The sequence below is a fragment of the Pagrus pagrus genome, assembly GCF_965226575.1.
Source record: "Pagrus pagrus genome assembly, chromosome: 1".
Classification (NCBI taxonomy): Eukaryota; Metazoa; Chordata; class Actinopteri; order Spariformes; family Sparidae; genus Pagrus; species Pagrus pagrus.
Genome location: NC_140185.1, coordinates 22,192,277 through 22,215,233, shown reverse-complemented (window position 1 = coordinate 22,215,233; position 22,957 = coordinate 22,192,277). Strand labels below are relative to the sequence as shown.

General features: G+C 39.7%; 2 protein-coding genes across 3 annotated transcripts in view; both read right to left on the bottom strand.

The window, feature by feature from the left end:
* Positions 1-8,007, bottom strand: part of tub (TUB bipartite transcription factor) — a 55,103-nt gene extending 47,096 nt beyond the window's left edge. The window contains exon 1 of one of the 2 annotated variants that reach the window (XM_084349402.1): positions 7,605-8,007. In XM_084349402.1, coding sequence (XP_084205528.1) covers positions 7,605-7,660 — 56 coding nt within the window. In that variant the 5' untranslated portion in view covers positions 7,661-8,007. The remainder of the gene's footprint in view (positions 1-7,604) is intronic. The other variant, XM_084349403.1, reaches the window with a different exon arrangement.
* A 4,613-nt stretch (positions 8,008-12,620) lies between these two features.
* rras2 (RAS related 2) overlaps positions 12,621-22,957 on the bottom strand; it is a 33,283-nt gene continuing 22,946 nt past the window's right edge. Inside the window, exons 2-6 of the mRNA XM_084359879.1 lie at positions 20,550-20,637; positions 20,281-20,383; positions 18,080-18,188; positions 15,528-15,646; positions 12,621-14,647 (exon numbers count right to left, since the gene is read on the bottom strand). Coding sequence (XP_084216005.1) covers positions 14,560-14,647; positions 15,528-15,646; positions 18,080-18,188; positions 20,281-20,383; positions 20,550-20,637 — 507 coding nt within the window. The 3' untranslated portion in view covers positions 12,621-14,559. The remainder of the gene's footprint in view (positions 14,648-15,527; positions 15,647-18,079; positions 18,189-20,280; positions 20,384-20,549; positions 20,638-22,957) is intronic.

Below are 22,957 nucleotides of genomic sequence, written 5' to 3'. Positions count from 1 at the left end.
TTCTTGGGTGGACACTGGTGAATTGATCTCAAGCCTTTTGTTTGGTTGTGTGAAATTTCCACTAAGGTACTTGGTTCGTCTGTGACTCATTTTTAAAGCCACCCACAATGCCCCCAAACACACCATGGATTCCCACTGAGGAGCACTTAGCGTGCATGACTACATATTCAGCTGGTGACCAGTGTTAGAAAGGAGGCACTTAGGAAGCAAAATGTTTTATTCTACATATACTACAAACTAATCTATTACATTATTATAACATATTTTCTTGCTCTTTCTAAGGCAATAGAGTGCATACTCTGTCTACAGCTGTTGTTGTGGCAATTTCACACCTGCATCACAACCTGAACAGACATGAGCACACCTCCGATTAACCCAGCTGCTGGGTGAAACCAAATTCATGCATGGCACTACTCAGAAGAGTAAAACACATTTCTTTTGAAGCACCTCACAACCATAATTTATTACAACTTCTTGCTGCATGTCTAAACCAATTTGAAATGTCTTATTGCCAGGATAAAATTCAAGTCTCCTGAGTCAGCTGCACAGATTGCTAACGAGCACAGCTGAAATTCAAAGACAATAACGCAGGCTTGAAAATATGGCCACTGAGTAAACAATGCAAAGCCCCCCAACAAACACAGACTGAGATTACTTCCACACCAAGCCAGCAACATCCAGAAACCCTGTTTACATGTGAATGCGATGTGAATCCTCAGAATAACTCGTCAGGTCTTTTTTCTCTCCAGTGGCAAAAAAAAAATTGGAGCTGGAAGAAAATTGTAAAATTTAATTGTTGTCCTCTTCACAGAACAAAAAAATAAGTTATAGGAAAGTAACACACACCAAGCACTGTAGAGAGAAGCTAATCACTGGAAGTGGACTGGAAGTGGCAGATAATAGTGTCATACACACTGCCTCCATATGCATTTTTCTTTTTATTCTGATGGTGTTTCAGTCCTCAAGCCTTCCTCAAGATCAACAACCATAGTCACAGGCACTGATATTTCATCTAGGCCACACCCTAATGACACATGTGATAGTGATCAGACAGCTATCCTCCACCACTGGGGTGGCAACAAACAATACAGAGACCTTGAGTGACCAAAAACTTTGAAGAAAGATTGTGACAGGAGAAAAACACTGCTTCAAATCTTACAAATATTCACAGCAAACACCTTCTAAAATGTTAAAAAACACATTAATTCTGGTAGACTTCTAATAGATATGGAGAAAAAGTTAAACATCAGCTCTTAACAGACATCACAGACACCTTTATCTATATATCCAAACAATACAGGTAAGTACAAGGCTAAAACCAAGGCTGAAACATCAGCTCTGATAAAAAAAACAAAAACATCATTAACACCTTTATCTTTATAAATCTACTTCTGCCAAAACAAAACAAGGCATCACAGCCAATTTGTGTCACTTATTCTGCTGAGTCTCAGCAAGTTAAACCTTCTGAGCATCATATTCTCCGATACCGTTTCACCGTTTGCACAATCACTGCTCATAAAGCACACTTGTTAGCCAGGCTTTCCTTTGCTGCTGCACTACGACATTTGCAAATGTATGCCTGTGAAGACAAAATCAGCATAAATACAGGTTGATAACGACTGTATGATCAGCATTTTTAAACGATTGAGATAGAAAGTTGTTCATCTTAACTTTACAGCCCTTAACAGAGTCTCGTACCACTGTCTTCCAAATGGTCTGTTTTGTCCCATCCTCACTAAAACACAATGCCGGCCTTTCCACATCATCCTCTGCAGAGACTGTTTTTGAAGAGCTCAGTTTTTGGGCATAGAAAACAAAATACCAGAGCGGTGTGTACAGATGGCCAAAGCAGAATGACACAGAAGCTGGAAAAATAAAATAGGCTGCTGTGTGCTTTCAGCTGTCTGTCACATAAACCACTGGCCAGACTGGCATCAATACTAGCCTTGAGCTTTTGAGTGAAACCAAAATTGGTGAGGTGATTTGCTAGACTTCTCTCTATTTGACACATTTACGAGTGTTAACCAATTCGAAACAGCGAATCCTTCATCCTGTTGGAGACATGTCAGGAAGGAAAGAAGCAAAACTCAGGAGAGATGTGCCTCCGGAGACTAATTTCCATCTCTTGCATCAACTGTAGCTGAGAGGAGATGTTTTTATTTAAAGGGTGATTAGTTACACTTTTTACAATCTCAACAGTTAGAGGTCAGGCGTCTTTTCAGCTAATCATCACGTCTCATAACAAATGAGAGAAATTGAGGAGAAACTTGTACCACTGCTTCCTCTGTTTCTATCCTGTTTTATCCTCTGTGGTTTGACGGGTGGGGACACAATGTACACTTGAAAATTCAAACTAACATTTGTCTTTGATTTAACACAATGCATTCGGTACTGAGATCTGCAGGCTCTGAATTGTATCTTGTCAGCCCACCTTGCCCCTCCATCTCTAGGATACAGTGTTTACAGAGTGGGTGCCAGGACACAGTGTGATTGTACATGCTGTAGGTCCAAGAACAAACAGGCTTCACCATGGATTACAATGCCTGCAAAGGCAAAATGGTAAGACATGACTATACTCAATACCACAATACAGTCTTTTAGCATGAATAGGCTTACACAAGGCTTTGACCATGTTGAAAATGCATCGGTCTATCCACTGCGCACTCGAGTTTTTCAGTGCTCCATTATCAAATCCAGGCTGCTTGCTCATTGAGAACATGACCAAATAAAGGAAGTTCTATACCAAGTTTACACTGTGACCTTACACCAGGGCAGACTGACACATGAGCACGCCGTTAACGTTATCTGGTCATTGATGCCTAGATGTCAGGCAGCTGAGTTAAGTTGGGTCACACAACGTCTCCACAAAAAAAAAAAGCCCTGTGCAAAGCAAGTATACTAGGTGGAAAGAAGGGAAACATGACAGGAAATAGGAAAGTTACATGGCAAATTTGACTATAAAAGAGGGAGGAAAAGAAGGGACAAGTGAATTAACCAAGAAGGGATGATGGCTACCAAGGCAGCGAGGAGCTTACAGCTAAGCTTTCATTTTTAAAATAATCTCTAAATATTTCATTGTTATTTCAGTGCCACCATTACATTAGTCTATACACCTGGGCCTGATAATTTTAGGTTTTGAAAAGTATCAAATACAAAACAGCAAAAGTCATCGTTGGTTCAATGTTTTAGATTTCATTTATTTGCTATTTGAAATGTTAGCAAATATGTACTTTCAGCCAATAAAAGTATGCAGTATATCACTAGTACTTATGGCTTTTTAATATTTCCAAATATGTGATCTGGTGCCAAACACTTCCTCTGGATTAAATAACAAAATGTAGGCCTACCCATAATATTTCTAACACCAGTATAGCCAGTTAAGAGGCACCTGAATACAAGAAATGACATCTATTCTGTTAATACGTTTCTAGTGGAGAACCCCCAAACACCCATGTTTTACTTTGACAGGGCTTGACTCACTTATTGATTCAGTACAAACAATCTGAGCCTTACTTCCAATCAAATTTCATGATGAACTACATTTTCATTTTCCCTATGGTCAACATTTTGCTGCATTTACAACAGCAACAAGTTTCTCATTTATCTGGAGACTATCTGCTGAGATAACACATTTTACTGGCAGACGTCATCAGCTGTTGTTAATGTCATCAGCTGGCAAGAAACTACTCAATGAAACTTGGCCAATGAACTCACTTTACTAGGCAGTGCTCCTGCTGAGTTAGCAGGTAGCCTCTGTATGGGACGGTTCGGGGTGGTGTCATCTGCTACGTAAAATTTTGGATGGGACCAATTAAACATAAGTATTAATATAAGTATTAATATAAGTATGGAATTAAGGGCTTGACTGTGTACGAACCTGTGGCATTAATGTTAGCTCAGCAGCAGAAGTATATTATTTATTATTATCAGATGAAGCTTAGTGTACAGTGCAGTTTTTGTCTTTGCCTTCTGTCATAAGAAGACAGCTACCTTTGTCGTGTCTCACTGCAAGGCCCCAAACACCCACACAGGCATTCTCACTTATTCTTGCTAATTAGAGCCCTGTCCACCAGAGTTCATGAACCAGTAGGAAAGATAAAGGTCTAGCCTCCCCTATCAGGGACTTCAAAATGAATCAGGAGGTCAGGCGAGCACAGTCTGTACACCCACACAGTCATTAAACGAAGAAAATAAGTACCATAGGTCAGCATTTAATGTGGAGGGGAAATAGTCATTATGAGTATTGCGTTGGGGGGGTTGGGATACAGACATGTTCGTGTCTATATTTTGGCATGTATGTACCTACCCTTTAATTTAAACACACAAGATGGGCGTTGTGTGTGGGGGGAGGTGGAGCAGGGGACATTGCCGCTGCTGATCAGAGCGAGTTGGGTGCAGAGCTTGACTTCTGGAAGGAATAAACAGCCCGAGCTGCATCCAGAGCAGTTCACCGACTGGAGGAGAGGTCAGAGATGAGTTCTCAACTTTTTGGATTACAAAGTGAATTTACCTTCACTACTGTTTTTCAACCCGACTGCAGCAGTGAGCTGACCGCCATTGTTGGGTGTTTATGTACGGTAATGTTGACAGCTGACTGGAGCTGGATGGGAAACTTTTCTTCATGAATGTAACGTTACAGAGAGAAGAGGGGTAAAAGAAGAGAGGGAACTGGAGTCTCTGGTGAGTTTTGAGTTCAGTGGTTGACCTGAATTCAAACACGCTCGCTATCTTAATTCTGACATCCAGTTGAATAGCCTGGCTGCTAGTTTGGGCTGAATAAACACTTATAAATAAATACAAATGATCCTGCAGTTAAACTCACTTTGCTTATGTTGAATACACCATTAAAGAACCACCACGGCTGACAAAAACATTTATCTGATGTGACTCAGGCAGAAATGTTCACAAACATTCACCTACTTCCTTCCTCAATCCGTCACTCTCTCCTAGCGACAAGCGACCAAATGAAACACATCAATACCTTCAGGACATTTGTAGATTTTCTGATTTAGAACATTGTTGGAAACATTTGGGATATTGCACATACGCAACTCAACAAATAAATGACAAAGGTCTGGTCGTATTTTGAGAATTCCAACATATTATATCTATATAGCGCCCATATATATAGCGCCCATGCTAACACATGCAGAACAGATGACATTTTTTAATTTTCACCCCTGCCCCTTAGAGAGTCTGCGCACGCCACTTGAGACCGAACTGCTCTCTGACAAGAATCTGCATCTGCACATTTCTCTTTTATGTTCCTACATGTTACAAATTGGCTGCCAAAGGCTCGAAATACAAAACAGTAACACCTGCCAGTGTGACAGAAAATTAGACTTTTTTCTGATGTCGCACCTGCACTTTATTTTGAGTACAAGTCCCCTAAATTTGACCCACAAAGCTAATGTCATGTGCCCGCAAATGTCACATTAACATAATACTCGATACTACTTGGATTGATTTTAGCCGTGAGAAAGAGTTAGTAATCTGTTTAAAAGATCATTTTCACACCAAACACAATCCCTAAAACTGAAGCGAGAGATTTTCTGACGAAAAAACAAAGATGATATTGCTTTAAAAGCAAACAATCCTCTCCTCTTCAAGGCCTGTGTAACTGGTTGCACACATTGAACATTATTTCACAGCGCTGAGAGAAATCTTAGGAGGCCAGGAGACCACTAGCTCTGCCAGCAGTCTCATGGGATGTCCAAGCACAGATTCAGAATACCAATTATACTGTGTGAGCCAATATATACTGTGTTGTCAGGATAAAGCCTCCTCTACTCATACAGCAACAGTATCTCCAACCATCCACTGTATTCTAAATTATTGGCTGAGTAAGGCGAAGGAGGAATTGATTAGCTATTGGAGGCTTGATATGTGTTGGCCACAAGGAATTAATCATGGACTGTATTTATACTATCAATATGATTCTGTGTACGTGAACATACTTGCAGTGTTTTTTCACCATGAGTCATTTTAACTTGTCATGGCCATTCAAACTGACTCATTCACACTTATTTCTGACATCACAGACACGCACAAAATTAACATTTTGTGATGTGTCATCAACCACTTCTCGGAGAACAATCATCCGTTTGCTCATATGTTTAAATCCTTCCCAAACATTTGTTTTTAAAAATACCGCTGTTGTCAGGCTTTGATTACAGAGAAGTAGCCTGCCAACTTCCTGGCTAATGAGTCAAGCAGCTCTGTCACTGAAGCATATTAGCTTGTATACACATATAGTCCTACTAACGTGCTGATGATTTTAAAGGTGCGATTTGTAGAATATGGCCAGAATTTCAGGGTAGCTCTGAAAACATTGGGAGCAGCGTATCACAAGAGTAACCGTCAACCGCTGCTCATTGTTAGCTGGCTGTAGCTAGCCACTGTAGATTTTCTGTGGCAAACACAAGTTTATGATACTTACACGTTTTATTCAGCGAGATAATCTTCACAGATGAACACAACTTTTGTGACTTTTGAGGCATAAATTAAAATCGCTAGCAGTAAAAAGCTAATGTTAGGCTATAAACAGACTACACTGCTGTCGCGTGACAGAAACGTCACCACCACTAAGCATCTTCTTACACAATTACTTTACACGTTTTGTAAAGTCAGAGTTAGAATAATTTGCAACTAAAGTCGGCCTGTAAAGACACTAACATGTAGATGAGTCTCTCTGTGTTCGGTGTGATGGCGTTTAATGTCCGTGACAACTGACATCTGTGGTCTCGTTTAGCCACTTGTTAGCAACCACCTATTTTAAGATGCTTAAGTGTTTTATAATGAAATTTTAGGACATTTAATGATGTATTTTATGTCGTACAACAAAACGTGTGAATATCTTAAGACCTTATTTCAGGCATTTAACCAAAAAAACTATTCAGAAACCTCATAGACTTTGAGATGAGGGAACCGGATGTGCAAAAATGAGAACTGATTTCCGGGTTTTACAAACTACACATAGATTTCTGTTGTTTCTTGACACTGTTAGCTAATTTTTTAAATTATTATCATTATTATTATTATTATTATTATTATTATTATTATTATTATTATTATTTATGTTTTAAACTAAAATTCTGGCCATATCTTAAAAAATTGCTCCTTTATGTCTACACAATAAATACATTTTGTCACTTCTCCAGCACATAAAACTTAAGTACAAAATGTAAAGTCACCCACAGATTGATAGATGAACCTATAAGTTAGGTCTGTTGTGGAGATGGACTGAAAATAGCATCAAGTATAAGTAACATAAACACTCAAACCGTTCCTGTGGGGATGTTTTGGTGATGGTGAGCAGTCTGAGGAGGTCTGTGAACGCATCATGGACATGCAAACACAGAGTGAAGCGAGCGCCCCATACATCTGCCAGCAGACACAATATGATGCTGAAGCTGCTTAATACTCTCTCATTCTCCAAATCCGCTGCACCTGTCAACTCATTAGACGGGGGAGGAGGTTCCCTACAGGGCTGCAGCCTCAATATTCACAATACCGGCCTAGCGTGACAACACAAACAAACACACTGAGATGAAAGCTGAGATGTGTTTTTTCCACGCACACTTTGCCACCATCTGAAATCTTACCTGTCATAACTCCATCTGCTGTAAGACATGCTCCTGTTGCTGCTCACTCCCTCCATGTCTCCGGTGAGCTGGACGGACCGGGGCTGCTGGGAAAAGGCGAGAATGAAGACCGTGAACGCTCCTCTCTCCTCTCTCCTCCGTGTCCTTCCTCTCTGAATGCAAACACGAAGTAGAGGAATCGCCGTTTAGTGAATGAGCAGAGAGGCTGTGCGGAGCCAGACGCTCGCTCCTATGGGCTATACCACCACACAGAGGGGAGCTCGGATGCTGATCTATTTCCTTCAGCGCTGATTAACGTCGCTGACAAAATCCCCTGCTGACTGTGGCCTTCAGCCTCGCTGCACATCCTGTGTCTCTGCAAGAAACTGTGATTTATTTTGTTTGGGTTTTTTTTTTTAATATTGGCATGTCGTGACTGCTTAACAGCCCGCAGCAGCCACTGAACCTTATCACTCATCTGCTGATCGATAGGTTTAAAAAAATCTACATAAATAAATAAAAAAGCAGATACTAGCTGTTCTGTAGCCCTCAAACACACACACACACACACACACACACACAGAGAGCACAGAGAGAGAGAGAGCCCCTTCCTTCATTATTGAAAGGCTGAATGACATTGGAAGTGGATTTGTGCAGGAGTCTCAAGAAGTAATTTCCGATGGATGTAATTTAATGCAAATTGGAATAGGCCTGATTTTAATGTTTTTCACAGGATCAGGCTCACACACACATACGCACACACAGCTTCTTACTGCACGCAGGTTAATAGTGCTGCTTCTCTCAGGTCACTGCATGTCTGCACACAGGGCTGTTTCTAGCTTCTGAGGGGCCAAATGTGTGGAGGCCCACAATTTAGGAAACTATGGTGGGGGGTTCTAAACCTTCTATGGCATCAATCAATCAGTCAAGACACTTTCAACATTGAGCAGGTGTAAATCATACTCCTTGATTAATTTAGACCCAACAATTCCCCCGTGAGCAAGCACATGGCGACAGTGTGAGAAAAAACTGCCTTTTAACAGGCAGGAACCTCGGGGCAATGATGGGCAACCATCTGCCTCGACCGCGCAGGCATGCATGTAACATTTAAATGGATCAGTCTTGTGCACTTTAAGAGGTAAAGAGGCTAGATCTGTGAAAATCTCAATAAACCAACAGAAAATGATAAGTGGGAAACGTTGGGGCTCCCCTGAATCAAGAAACTCCTGAAAACGTACAGGATTTACAGAATCTGCATTAAAACATCTGCCAAGTGTGCGTAAATGAGACAGATGCTGCATTTAAAAAGAAATAGCCGACTAAACATATAGAAATATTCCTTTGCCTTCCAAAAAAAAAAACAATGAATTGAAAAATGATTAAAATAAGTTAAGTCAGATTACTACGACAGTACACTGTTTGAAAGCCTCCTGGTGGGTTTAGGGGCCCTATACAACCACACATACAGTATGACAAGAACCAGGCCTGGCTGCACACCTGTAATTTTGTGGAAACATGGATATGCTTTAAAACAACGTATCATTAGGTAAACTAATCCAGAAAGAGGAAGTGGAAATGAGGGAAGAGGACACGCAAGAAATCCACTGGAGCTGCTATTTCAAGACTCCCCTGTGTATATCCCCTCCAATATAATGAACCCCAGCATCTGCCGTCTAATATCTTTAATTTTAGATTACAAACGAAGATAACGGACACTGGAGCTGCGGAGGCCCCTCAACCTTCCCATTCTCACCTCATTATCTTTTGTTTATATTATATTGTGTCTTTACCGCAGCCAAGGCAGACACGGAAAGTCCACCCATGAATACATTTTCTTTTTCCATGTTCACTTTTTTCAAGGAGCAAATATCACATTGCATTTTGAAGATCTTGAGGTGAAGTACAATTATAAATAAAATATCACTGCAAGATCTCTGCACTCACAAAACACAAAAATAATGGCATATGTGCTCATGGGTAATAAATCGTATTGATTACTGATAGTGTTCAGTGCATAAGGGTTGCTGGTATTTCTTTTACATTTAGTGATCAGCATAGTGGTGTTTATTACTAACAGCCAGATGATATTTGGACCAAAAGACCAAAAATGACTAAAACAGGAGTCTGTTACACATCCAGCTGAATTAAGACCTCAACAGTCCTGTATGAGGACCATAAGGCTCCTGCAGAGCCCGACTGATGCACGATTTTTGGGGTTGATGCTGATGCTGATATTAGGAAGTAAAAAATTCCAATATCAACATATTGGCCGTTTTACACATTTTTAGAAATGATCCCTAAAACAAAGTTATGTAACAGAGACAGGATATTTCACTGTTTTACAATAAACATATTATCTAAAACAACACCGGTGCACTGAAACAGTAAACTTCTCTTGGAATGTACTTATTATAAATTCTCCCTAAGCATATTTTTCTGATTTATAATCTCCAAAAACAAGTTTTCATATCAGTGCATATCAGGAAACATAAACTAATACAATAGCTGTGAAAGGCCAATGAAAATGGCCAACTTATATATCGATTGGGCTATTTTATGGATGTGTGTGTGTACGTTGAATAAAATGTAATTTTGTGGCGTATTAACATTTGCTTTCTATCTTATTTGTTTTGTTTTTTCTATGTTTTCCTCGTTTTACTGCAAAGCACATTGAGTTGACCTGTGCATGAATGTGCTATACAAAGAAGTGGCACTTGGCACGACACTTTATCTGTTCGGATGACCAATGAGTCGAGGTGTTTACACTTCAAAGCAGTATAATCACAGGCAGTGTTTGAGTGTACGAAAGTTGCAAATTGTCTTCTATATAAAGCGCCATATAGAGGAGCAATGCACAGATCTGGAGAAGAATGAAGTACTGTACACACAGAGGAGCCGTATTTTCACAAGTGGCTGTCAAAATTAGACATATTTTAAGGTATACCTGCTCAGAGCGGTGTTGCCTGACATGATGTGGACCATCTGATCAAGTTTTACACATTCACCCCCAATCAAAGATATATTAGTCGGGATTTACCAATAATGGTTTGATGAAAACAATGTGAATCTTATGCTTATAAACCCATGATAACACACCATCATTAATGTATGGTTATTTATAGTTAATTAAACTATATTTAATGGTTATTTACTGTTAATTAACAATGGAGTGCTTTGTAAGCCATTTACTAAGCAATTGTTTATTGTCAAGTTTGCAACTGATGTTTATGAACCTTTACAATCATTTCATAGATGGTTCATAAAACATTTCACATTTATCAAGAGTGAAATAGCTAGTAAATAATGTTTGATTAACTTACCTTTATCATTTGCTAATGACGGTTATCGGAAAGTGTTACCAAACCCACCTATGGGAAATGCTGGACTGACATGTCAGACAGCGCTCTCCTCCACCACCACCATCAAAACACAACATGAGCCAATATTCATTGAGAGAATGACGTTCCATCCTTTTCCCACAGACTTGTAGAAACACCCTATTAAAACGCTGAACTGCTGTTCCTCTCCTTGTTGTGTGGTCAATATTTTAACCCTTAGTGGTTCAAGCATTTAATCACATTTCCTTAGCCACAACAACCCCCTTGTGGTCAAATAAGTGTATGCATGTATTGGGTCTGTGTGAATTCGACTGCTTATAGGTTTGGGGCCATTGTCTGTCAAGACACTCTGACTTGTTGCTAGATTGTTTTATGCCACACATTAACCCTGGAAGGATGTATATTTCACTTAAGCACTCGCACCAATATTGTGCTGCTGTAATGCACATTTGCATTATTTTTTGAATATAATTTTACCATATATCCAACTTTGTTGCTCTTGTGGGCATCGAGGGGATTCATGAGTCTAGTATAGTAATGTCAATAATCAGACAGCATATGTGTTCAATGTATGCTTTTGCTCTCAAAAGCTATAACTTGGTAGAGGCAGACAGAGGACTATAGGCAGAGTCTGGCCTAGATTTGCGTTTTAACACAATAAGCAGCAGAAAATGTACCATCGCCTTGTCTTGTAAAACGTATATTGCTTCTATAGGCTCGACCTGTGCTGTGGCAGCAGTATTCAACAACAGGATGTCTTTTGGGAATTTAGAAATTCAAATAAATGTCCCAAAACAAAAAGAAAACAGAGAGAAACATGCAGTTAATGTGAGCATTAACCCACAGCCGATCAATCTAGATCTGTACTAACCATTGTGAAGAGATGGTGAAGAAAATCGATTGAACTCAGTATTTCAGACAGTCCTTAATGGATCCTTATTGTATTCTGAGATAGGAGGGGCCATATTGATGATATAACACCAGCTGGAGTCAAACTGTGAATAACAATGGGATACTTTATCACAGATTGACTCTGAAAGACAGATTCTCTATCATCCTCTGACCGACGAGAGAGTAGGGGTGTTGGGAAATTATTAGATATAGAAATATTAGAAATAGAAATAATGATATTGTGTTAATAATGTTAATATGATAATACCATGTGAATATTGCAGTGCAGATGTTCGGCCTTGTGGATCTTTTGTTTATCAGTTCATCTGGTTGCCTTTTCACTATTCATTAAGTCTTATTATTTTTGTACGCTTTTTTAGTTATGGTTACAGACTCCACCTCCCTTTACTCATATTTTGAGCTTAATTTATTTGTCAAAAAAGAGACAAATCACACAGTAAACAAAGTTTTTGTTTACTGTTTACTAGCTTTTGTTGTAGTCACAATCTGATATCATGAAAGTGGCCACAAATGTCATAATAATGTCAAATGTAAGTTCAAGAGATACCATTTTTGCACATACTCATCTTTAACGCTAAACTGCATTCAGATTAAATGTTACGGTGACACAAAGGGCTCCCTTGACTAAATAAGTACCCATGTGTTAAGTCCTTTCATTTAAGGCTTCTGGTTGCAATTTAGTGACCACATAAAGAAGAAAATCTTGACTACAAGACTCAGTATATAAATAGATATACTGTAGGTCTGTGCAGCTTTTGAATCTAAAAGAAAGATTCTCTACCCCATCTGGCTCATTGACAGATTTTATTTTAGCACCAAAAGCTACACACAGGGCAAAAGACACTGATATGGCAGAAAAAGAAACAAAAACAGTATGATTTGGATGCACACTAGGATTTGCAATAAGATGGGATTTCAGTGATTATTATAATAATTCATTTGTGTGGTTTAAAGACCAGAATCATTTCTAAAACCCTCTCTCCCACCTGACCTGGCGTTTTACACTCTGAGCTGGTGACGGACACCTCAAGATAAATATATTCTCCATTACTAAGCCACGACAAGAAAAAAACATTCTTGGTCACATTTGGGTGAAAGATCCAATTTTGAAGATTTGGGCCAACAGTCATCTTCAGTTTAACATAATCAAGAGAATTAAATATTCCTCTTTACATATATACACAGCTATGCTGTGAATGTGTACTCACTTATAAACATATAAAAATACTTGTCAACTAGTTTGATAAGAAAATAATGTATAAAAGTAGAGTAGAAACATTTAATCAAGTCCATTACTTCCATCATCTGATTTTCTTGTTGTTTATATTACAAGATGATGATATGAAAAACAAACTGCAGTACTTCATTTAAATGCCTGAACAGAAGTACAGAAGTGGAGAGGGAAGGCAGAACAGTATTTTATGTCTGTGGTGATGATCCACAGGTGGCAGGTCCGGTGAGTTCATGTCCCGTTGGAGTGCGGCTGTTTATCGATGTGCATCTCAAATGCCTCCACTTGTCCTGGTTTTTTCCAGCGGACAGAAAAAAAAGTTATGTAACGGAATAATTCAAGGACACAAAACAAATACATTGCCACTGTGTTATTGGAATGATATAACAGTAATTTGTTCTATATTGTAGACTTAATGTTTGACAGAAAAGATGCATTAAATTGGAATGATCTGAGCTGAATGGAGCGTCTTGATTCGCAACTGATCGATTTGTTTACATAACTTGTCAAAGGTTGTACATAGAGCGTACGGCGTTCAGTGTTTTTTAATGGAAATCATGAAAGGTTTACATAGACAAGATAGACAAAGCACTACCAGTAAGTCTATCTACTGCTTCTCAGAGATCTGAAACCATGTGTGGTGTCCAATTTTGACTGAATCGCCACCTTCGAGGAAAGAAATTCAGACAAATCTGCTAATATCGGTACATTGATGAGATGGCACAGGACAAGAATCCTTCGATCTATAAGACTTTCAAAAAATCTAATACAGTAGATACTCCCATGTTTGGCAATTGAGATGAAAGCAGAAACCACAGACAAAGAATCCACTGCAGAATGCCAAAAAGTTCTATCATTGTAGCTTTAAGGGCTGTCTAGGCATCATATTTATGTACATACTTATATATTCACTTTCATATATGTAAAACCAAACTCAACCTCACACACTGTACTGTGGTGATTTAATAGGTCATCAGAAATACACTTTGAAAATCACAACAAATGTCACATATGTACAGCAGATTAGCACATGGGAGTAAAGGTGAATATGGCACAACATACACAAAGCTTAATAAGATAATCTCTCTGCTCTGGTCAGACACTGAAACTAAAGAAACTCATTAACATTCTGGATATATAGTTTTCATTCAATCTCGGTAGCAAGTACAAATGTCACTACAAGGCAAGAGAAGTCCTTCAGAGTACAAAACATTAATTTGTCAGGCTGATTTTAGAAGGCAATGTTTAGTGTTGGGACTCTCTCGTGTGATTTAGATTACGGCTGAAGGTAGAGTGGTGTTAAAATTTGGCATTGTCAGTTGTCCATAGTGATGTCCTGGGGACAGCAGCTCCTGGTCAGAGTATCTCAGAAAAGGCTGTCTGAAGTCATGCACGTGGAGAAGGCAGCGGTCAGTCATCCACTGAGGATGTGATGTCAGGCAGAGTGGGTGGGGTGGTACAGAGTAGCTGCATGAGTTACAGTGATAAGGCCGACTCAGACGATCACACAATGGCAGCCGCTCTTGTCTTTCTCTTTTCTTGTAGGTTCTGGCGACGGTGGACATTCCTGCTCTTGGAATTTCCTGGGAGTTGGGAGAGAGTGAAACTATCATGACATACTGGACTGTGTACTTTTGACATGCATCTTTTTCTTTTTTTAAGTGAATGTTTTCATAGTCCCTGAGAGCTCAACAAAAATTCTGACAATGTTATTCAATTCTTTGAGATTGTTGTCTGTGCTGTTTTATCTGAGCTGCTTCAAAGTCACATACTTCCATGTACCAATCACAAATTAGCATTACTTTAACCCCCATCATGTTTGGTGTCCGCTACAGTCAACAGAAGCCAATTTTAACCATTTAAATTGGAGTACCATGTCCCAATCACCAGGTGGTGGATCCCCAGAGACTTGTCCACAATTACATTTGATTATCATCTCTGTCATTTTGAGACACGGCATCATGAATTCAAAATGGCGCAGGGAAGAGGAGATGAGAATCCTCTTATTCTCAGACCAGTCAGTCAACTAAATAAGGTGTTGGAAAAACATTTTCCTTGTACGTTTTTTTCTGTGACGGAAAATTCATCTGTCCACTCCAGTGGACGTTATGTGGCAAAAGGGTTGTTCTGCCTACTATGATATAATTTACACTCGTATAGTTTTATTAAACATTAGTATTAAATGGATTTTAGATTAGAGTTTATTGAAATATAGGACCAAGATCAAAAAACTGGGCCCAAAAGGCGGAACATACCCTTTGGTGCATAACATCCACTGAAGTGCACTGAATATATTTTAAAAAAAAAAGATTTAAAAAAGATTTACAAGAAAAATATAACTAAAGTCTAGATAAAAGTTTTTCTTCGACAGTATTTGCAACATGTACAAAACCTTCACTGTACTTGAGTCAATGAAAGATCCGCATGAGGACAATCTGTAAAAGATGCTTTAAAATCACCTACCTGATTACTCTAACCAGCTCATGGAAAGCCTGATCTACGTTCATACGGATTTTGGCCGAAGCTTCCATATATGTCACCTTCAGTTGTCTGGCCAGCTGCTGGCCCTCTTCCTGGGTTACCTGAGGCAAAGAAGAGAATAATGATGGAATGAAGCTTGAATGTTAATTGAGGTCTGAGACATGCAGAAACATCTTCCACAATCCCTCAAAACAAACCAGGTGTTTATGAATCACTGTTATCATCCTCTGACAGGGAGCGATGAGGCAGGGAAATAATGTGTTAATGAGTTGTGAGATACCATACGCTGCCAATCACTCGTAGATACCAGCCAGCTAAATACACCTGATTTTTTTTTCACCTAGATCCATGCATTAATCCCTGAAAAATTAATTCAAATGCTAAAAAACACCCTATCTTGCAAATTTAAGAAAAAAAATAAAAAATCCTGGATCCATCTCTTTATACAAATGATAAAACTTAATGGGGTCTATTTTGAAACCCATCCTCTATCCAAGTTTCGTGGAAATCCACTGAGTAGTTTCTGTGAAATCCTGCTGACAAACCAACCAACAAACTATGGACACGGGTGAAAACGTAACATAAAAACTGCGCCTTCAAACAGAAGCAAACAATGGCTCCTATTGGATTTTAATCAGCTCATTGATGACATCTATTTTTGGGTGTGCATAGATTATTCCTTTTTAAGTGTTTAACAATGGCTTAAACAGATCCATTGTTATCGTATTAGTAGCAGTACTTCATTTTCAGTACTGTCATGGCCTTTAACCCCTTTTGTTGGACCTAGTTTCCACTCCTGAATCTTATTAAGTCATCCTGATAGTAATCCGAGATATTCATATATTGTTGTTATGTGTTCACTAATGATCTCTGTCGAAACAAAGACCGCCAGACCAAAATAAAAAGACCAATTATTTGTGTAGGCCCTTGCTTTTCCAAGTGGTATTACTGTTAAGGGCTGCTGTTGCTAAGACAACTCCTTCGTCGAGTCACAAACAACAACAACGCAGGACAAAACGTGAGTTCATTCAATCATTTAGTCCACAACAGAAATAGATCGCCAGTTTACCTTCCTTTTCCCGGGTGGCGGACAATATTGTATAGTGATGGCGATGTTTACGGGTAGAAGATGGTTTCATTATTCCATATCCATTACATTGTGCAATCCAAATTTACTTCATAATGATGCCTTGAAGCAGAAAACTCTAAGGCCAGGTTAATGTAGGACTGCTGTAGTCTTGAGTGCCACATCCCATTAGTGCATATGCATATGTAGAATTCAGTATGCCCTGTGTAGCACACATGTTCGGACTTTCACATCCAAGTGAAAGTGACTCTTAATAACACTGAAAGAAGAACTTTGGTGTTTTCCAATTTAGCTCCTTCTCTCATCTAAAAATACATTCCAGCATGACCGTAGTTTTCCAGAACTTCTTTTACTTTAATTTCCTCCCAATTGTTCAGAAAATGTCCTCTGACCGGCGTTTCCCCCGAGCTTTCATCATATCATTATTTTTCCAACCCTGTGGAACGTCTTTCCTTTTCATTACATGTCGCACTGCGGGCACAATTTTTGTACGCATGTGCCATTTTAATTGTATTTCGTTTTGTTATTTCTCAAGTGTACACTTACTACACACTTAAATTGGTATGTATGCATGTGGGACTCAGCTGGAATTTGCCTCCACCCTCTTTTTGAAACAGCTGTGCATATAAGCAGGACCGGAATAATGCAAAAAGTAATCAGGTCCAAAGCGAGACTATATTCCCTTTTGTGGAAATAAACCAGTTGACAATAATTAGAAAAAATGTGAAATACTGACAAAGATTTTAAAGAAGCATGTCTGTGGATTCTTCAGCCATGTTTGCTGAATATTATTAATATGAGGAAGATGTACAAATATGATTGTCAATTAGATTAAAGCTGAAACAAATCTATTGAGATAGATAGAAGATAAATATATCATTGCTCATACTTGTGGTGTTATGTGATACGTTCAGGCTCTATTACAGAGCACCATCAAGCTAAACAGGTCATGTGTAGTAGGTTATCACCATAATCTTTTAAGTTGTCTGATAAAATGTCTCAAGCCTCTACATGTCTCATATAAATAGAATAAATAATAAACCGACATAAGCTCATATCACGAGGCTTGAATTGCTGGTAGCAGTAAGCTCTACGTGCCTGTAAGACTCCTCTCCACCATAGGGGGGCGGTGTGGATTCACTGCAGGAAGTGACGCACCACTGCATACCAACAGCCAGAAAATTCATCATTTCATCACACTCCCTTTTCTCTCCATCCATCCTCCCCTCCTGACACCACCGTCTCTACAGCCGCTCTTTTATTCTTTCGCTCACATCCTGTTGTATCTCTGCAGCTAGCTGCAGCTGCAACGCTCGCTTCCACTTTCAAATATGCAAATGCCACCCCTCCAGACTCGTTGATATTATCTCTTCGGATGATCAAACAGGGCATACTCTGTGTGTTTGTCAGTCAGTGTGTTCAGATCTCTGCAATCAGTGGGACTTACTTGTCTCTGTAGTTCCAGATCTGCTTTATTTCCTACGAGGATCATGGGGAATTCATCTCTGTCTTTCACTCGGAGGATCTGTCTTTGGAATTTATAGATTTCTTCAAAGCTGTAAAACATATCACATGGTGTTAGTGGTGTTTCCTGCACAAACAGGTTATATAATGTTACCAAACATTCATTTTAAAATGCAAAAGACCCCCCGTCCACATAAACATAACGATCACCCAGAAGTTGAGATCATCACCACTGTGAATCAGCCTAAAGGGTTGAGCATGGCAAGAAAAAGTCAGCCTCACTATTACAAAAACCAAAAATGTGTTCGTCTCAGGCTCAGCTCTGTGCACTGACCTGACCGTGGTCCCACTACAATATAAATGCCATGTGCACTTTTTCAAACAAAAAGCAAATAAAAATGTCAATCGGGGGGGAAAAAAGGGCAGAATGCAACCACAAAACCCAGGACAGCATTCCAGCCACGGGCCCACAGACAGCTTGGTGAGCACATAGTAAATCTGGAAAGACTTGACTAATATAAATGGAGGAAGGAAAGACTGTTTACAACATAAACATTGGGAGGGGGCAGGGGAATGCAGCTGACTGCACTGCTGGGCAGGGACACAAAGGCGGGGAGGATGGGGTGTGACGGGCTGACTACAAGGAGAACACTGCATCGTGTAATGTGAAAAACATTTAGACGGTAAATTAAACTCTGATACGTCACACAGAAGTAAGATCAATGCAAATAAAACCCTTTATCATCTAGTATTCAGGATTTTCATGACATCAAATACCATTTTTGATACTATTCATAGTCTGTATTTGTTCTTTAAAAAACAATCTCCTTTGTTTTTATACGTTTTTATTCGTAGTGGCGGATTCCAGCATAGATTACTATGCGCGAGTGAGTCATAGGAAAACGACGCATTCATGTTATCTCATCTCATTGATAAGAGCCTCACTACTTACTACTAAGCTGTTGAAGCGTTTCAGCTCCCACAATTTAAATTTGATAGTCTTACTTTTTTGGTAATTCTGAGGTGATGAGTTATAAATGTTATAAAGTAAAGTCAACTTTTACAATTTACAGTGCAGAAATAAAATCACTGAGAATAAGACCATTTAACCCCTCATCATCCAGTTTAAGTTGTCTGTATGTTTTTATTGATAGTGGTGGAGTTTGCTATTCTAGTACTTGATTCGGATTGCTACGCACCAGGGTTTCATGGGTTTCATTTCATCTCATTGATAACAACCTCACTAGTTTCTGCTCACTCTCCACAAAGGGACTTTACTTTTAAAAAATAGACGAAACTGATTACCTCAAAACAAAATAAAGTAGTCCTAAAGTTTTAAGTTGTTGAAACCTTTTAGCTCGTACAACTTAAATGTAATAGTCTACTTTACTTGGTTACCAACTCTGACTTTTTTAAAAGTAAAGACAACTTTTAAAATTTACAGTGTTGGTTGCGCCGTAACCAGACACACCAGTTTCTGTTGTATTTCTGACAAAGTAGTACCTAAAACAGTACTGGCTTTAGTATTCAATCATAGTTGCTGTTCTGGATCCACACTGTTTGATAGTATCCTATGCTGTTTACTCTGTTTTGGATTGCTACATGTCGCTACACTGTAAATTGTAAAAGTTGACTTTAATTTGAAAATGTCAGGAAACTAATAACCTCAGAAATAGCAAGCAGACTAGTTTCAACAACCTAAAATTATTAGTCTACTTTACTTCATGATTTTGAGTAAATTGTTTCCTTGATTTTTTTTGAAGTACAGATACTTTGTCAGATTTTACAGCGTGTGGCAGATATTTCATGTTTACACGCAATGCTCGAACACAGGACTGTTTTATATGATTGCGCCAAAACATCAAGTGGAAACATTTTAGACTTGAGCTTAAAATAGAGGCGAAGGTACACGTTTAAGTGAATTCAAGAACAGGATGAGGGGGGAAGTGTTGAGAACAAAAGCAAATGACAACAAGAAAAACAGCGAGAGAGTCCGGAAGCACAAGTGGCGACAAGTGAGAGTATCGGTGCAGGATTTATGGTTTTAGTAGAGTGAGAGGCAGAGGAGGGGAGACAGAGAGTGTAATTGTGAACAGTAAACAGACGCGTGCAAACAGAAAGAAGGCGAGGGAGAGGAGCGAGCGTGTAGCTGTGAGTTTGCACATGACGAGAGCTGTCACTCACCTTCCTCTGTCAGTGACTGAGAAGACGAGCAGGAAGCCCTCCCCTGTCCTCATGTATTGTTCTCTCATGGCTCCAAACTCTTCCTGTCCAGCCGTGTCGAGGACTAGAGAGCGCGCACACAAACACATCGAGACAAATCACGCACGCACAATAACTTGCAGCGAAATACAGCAGACCTTTTTGGTATATCCTCGAGTGCGACAGAAACATAGAAATATCCCTGCTTGTGTGTTTACTCTGGTCGTGTTTGTTCAGCAAAGTGCACTTACTGTCAAGCCTGGCCGCCCTTTCGTCAATCACACACTGCTTGGTATACGAGTCTTCAATTGTGGGGTCATAGTCGGTGACGAAGTACGACTGTGGGTGAGAGAGAAGAGGACAAAAGAGAGAGAAGAAACCGTGAATATGCCTGTGTGCAGAATTCACTATACACTGATCTTTGCAGTTAACCAAAAACACACTTTTCTGTTTTATAATAACAGGAAATGAAGCAACATGTGCGCTGTGCATAGGCACTGTCAAAAAAAATGTTCAAACAAAAGTTTCTGAGGTGTTCCTGGAGCTGCTTAACCACCATCCATAACTCACTTTTTGCAGCATTTCCTTCATTGCATCAACAAGCACACTGAAAAGATTTTCACTCAGATGAGGATACTTTATTTTGTCACGAATCTTCAAACTCTATACATGTAATACACAAGTATGTACAATGGATTTGGGACCTAAATCAGCTGGCTTTAAAATGATTGGATATGAGAACAAACAGCCACTCTGTCCTTGTGTCTTTGGTTCAGACAGCACACGCTGACCTCTACCTTTACTACCCCACTGCAGACGGGAGGTAAACACACTGTCTGCAGACACTTGCACAAAAAATGTGGAGTAAATATCCCCTCGCACAACAACCACAGACCGCAGGCAGGGCTTTCATGCTAATAACACATTTACAAGACGTTTCTCCAGTCGCACAAATAGTCGCACCACCATTCACTCCCCAAGGCTTTGATTCTGTCACTCTGGGGCCAATATCTGGTCTCCTAGTAACCCAAACTGGAAGGGTGGGGCCGAGAGGAGGGGGGTGCAGGGAGCCGGGAGGAGGGAGGCGGAGGAGGAGTCATACATTTTTTACATTTTTCCCATGTTTTGTAGTTCTCGCTCTCCTCAGGGACTAGTTCAGCGGTGACAGCTGAGGGGAGTGCTCGGGGGCTGTCAAACCAACACCCTAAAACACAGAGCGATCACGAGAACATAAAATCCAGACAAGATTCCCTGCCGTTTGAACAACAGGCTAAATTAAACTTTTACAGTTACAGTCGTGTTGTTTTGTGTGTGGAGCTGTGTGCCGTTTCACACAATCACACGGGCTTTATATTGGCCGCGACGCAAGAGAGAGCGTGCGTTATGTGCACTGGATGTCACATCTCATCTGACTCTTAATGTTTATATCATTTAGCGTATAAATATAGTAACAGATGAGGCGTGATGCAGATCAGTCAAATAAGCAAGCAACTCGCTTCCTTGATCTTGATAAGAGTCTGACTAATAAACCAGTATTAACAACTGACCTTAGTTTATGACAGCGGTATCAGTATATATTGGCTGATAAGTAACAATTGTACAACAGATATGCCAAATACTAATGACTGTAAGCAACAATAACTTCCTTTATCGGTTCACATGCCAATCATTCTCCCCTTTACATTTTGTTTGTAAAATGTCATATTACAGTGATAAGATGGGACGCAAAAAATATTTTCATCATTGAATAATTCTTCAGTTATTCTGTTGATTAAATCGTATTGTTGTTTGGTCCATAACCTGGCAAAAAATTGTGAAAATGTTGATCAGTATTTCCCAAAGCCCAAGATGCCGTCTACCATAAAAGATATTCAGTTTACTGTCATAGAGGAGTAAAGATATCACATATGAGCAGAGGTGGCAAAAGTACAGATACTTGTGTGACAACGACTCTGGTGAGAGTAGAAGTACCGATTCAACTTATTAACTACAGGCTCTGAAATGAATTCAGAGCATAAAACTAAAAGGTAACCCTCTGAAGGACATTTGTACCGGTCCAAAGCTAACTGAACCTCACGTCATTGCAATTTAATTCAAAGACTGACTCTGACTGACAAATCTATTGTGTTAAATGTTTATGTAATTAGATCTTTTCGACTCTCAAATATTAATATCTGTAATGGCCTCCAGGTGTCAAATCCAGTTGTCTTAATTAAATATGTGAATGCTTATAACTTGAATTGTTGTGTGCTGTATCCTCCGCATGCACGTTCTCTCCTCACACCTGCAGCTCTCGGCTGCTGCAGGTAATCTCTCTCTTTCACTCTCCTGTGGCTCTGCAGCATGCAAGTACGCTGGCCTGTGTCACATCCACTCACCACTGCTCAATAATTCATCAGTATTACTGTGTATCCTCGAACGTGCTTCACTGCACTGCACTGCCAGTGTGCCTTCAGACGACCAGACAGAGAGAAAAGAAAAAACGCTGCCTGTGTTTCTTGTCCCTCCCACCACCACCACCATCACCACCACCACCACTCTCAGCAGCACGTGACCTCATCTCCCCGTCAACCTCTTATTCCTATTCTGTCAACCTCGGGCAGCCGCATTGAGCACCGCACTACATCTGGCTCTTCCTCCCCTCCCTCCACATGCATGG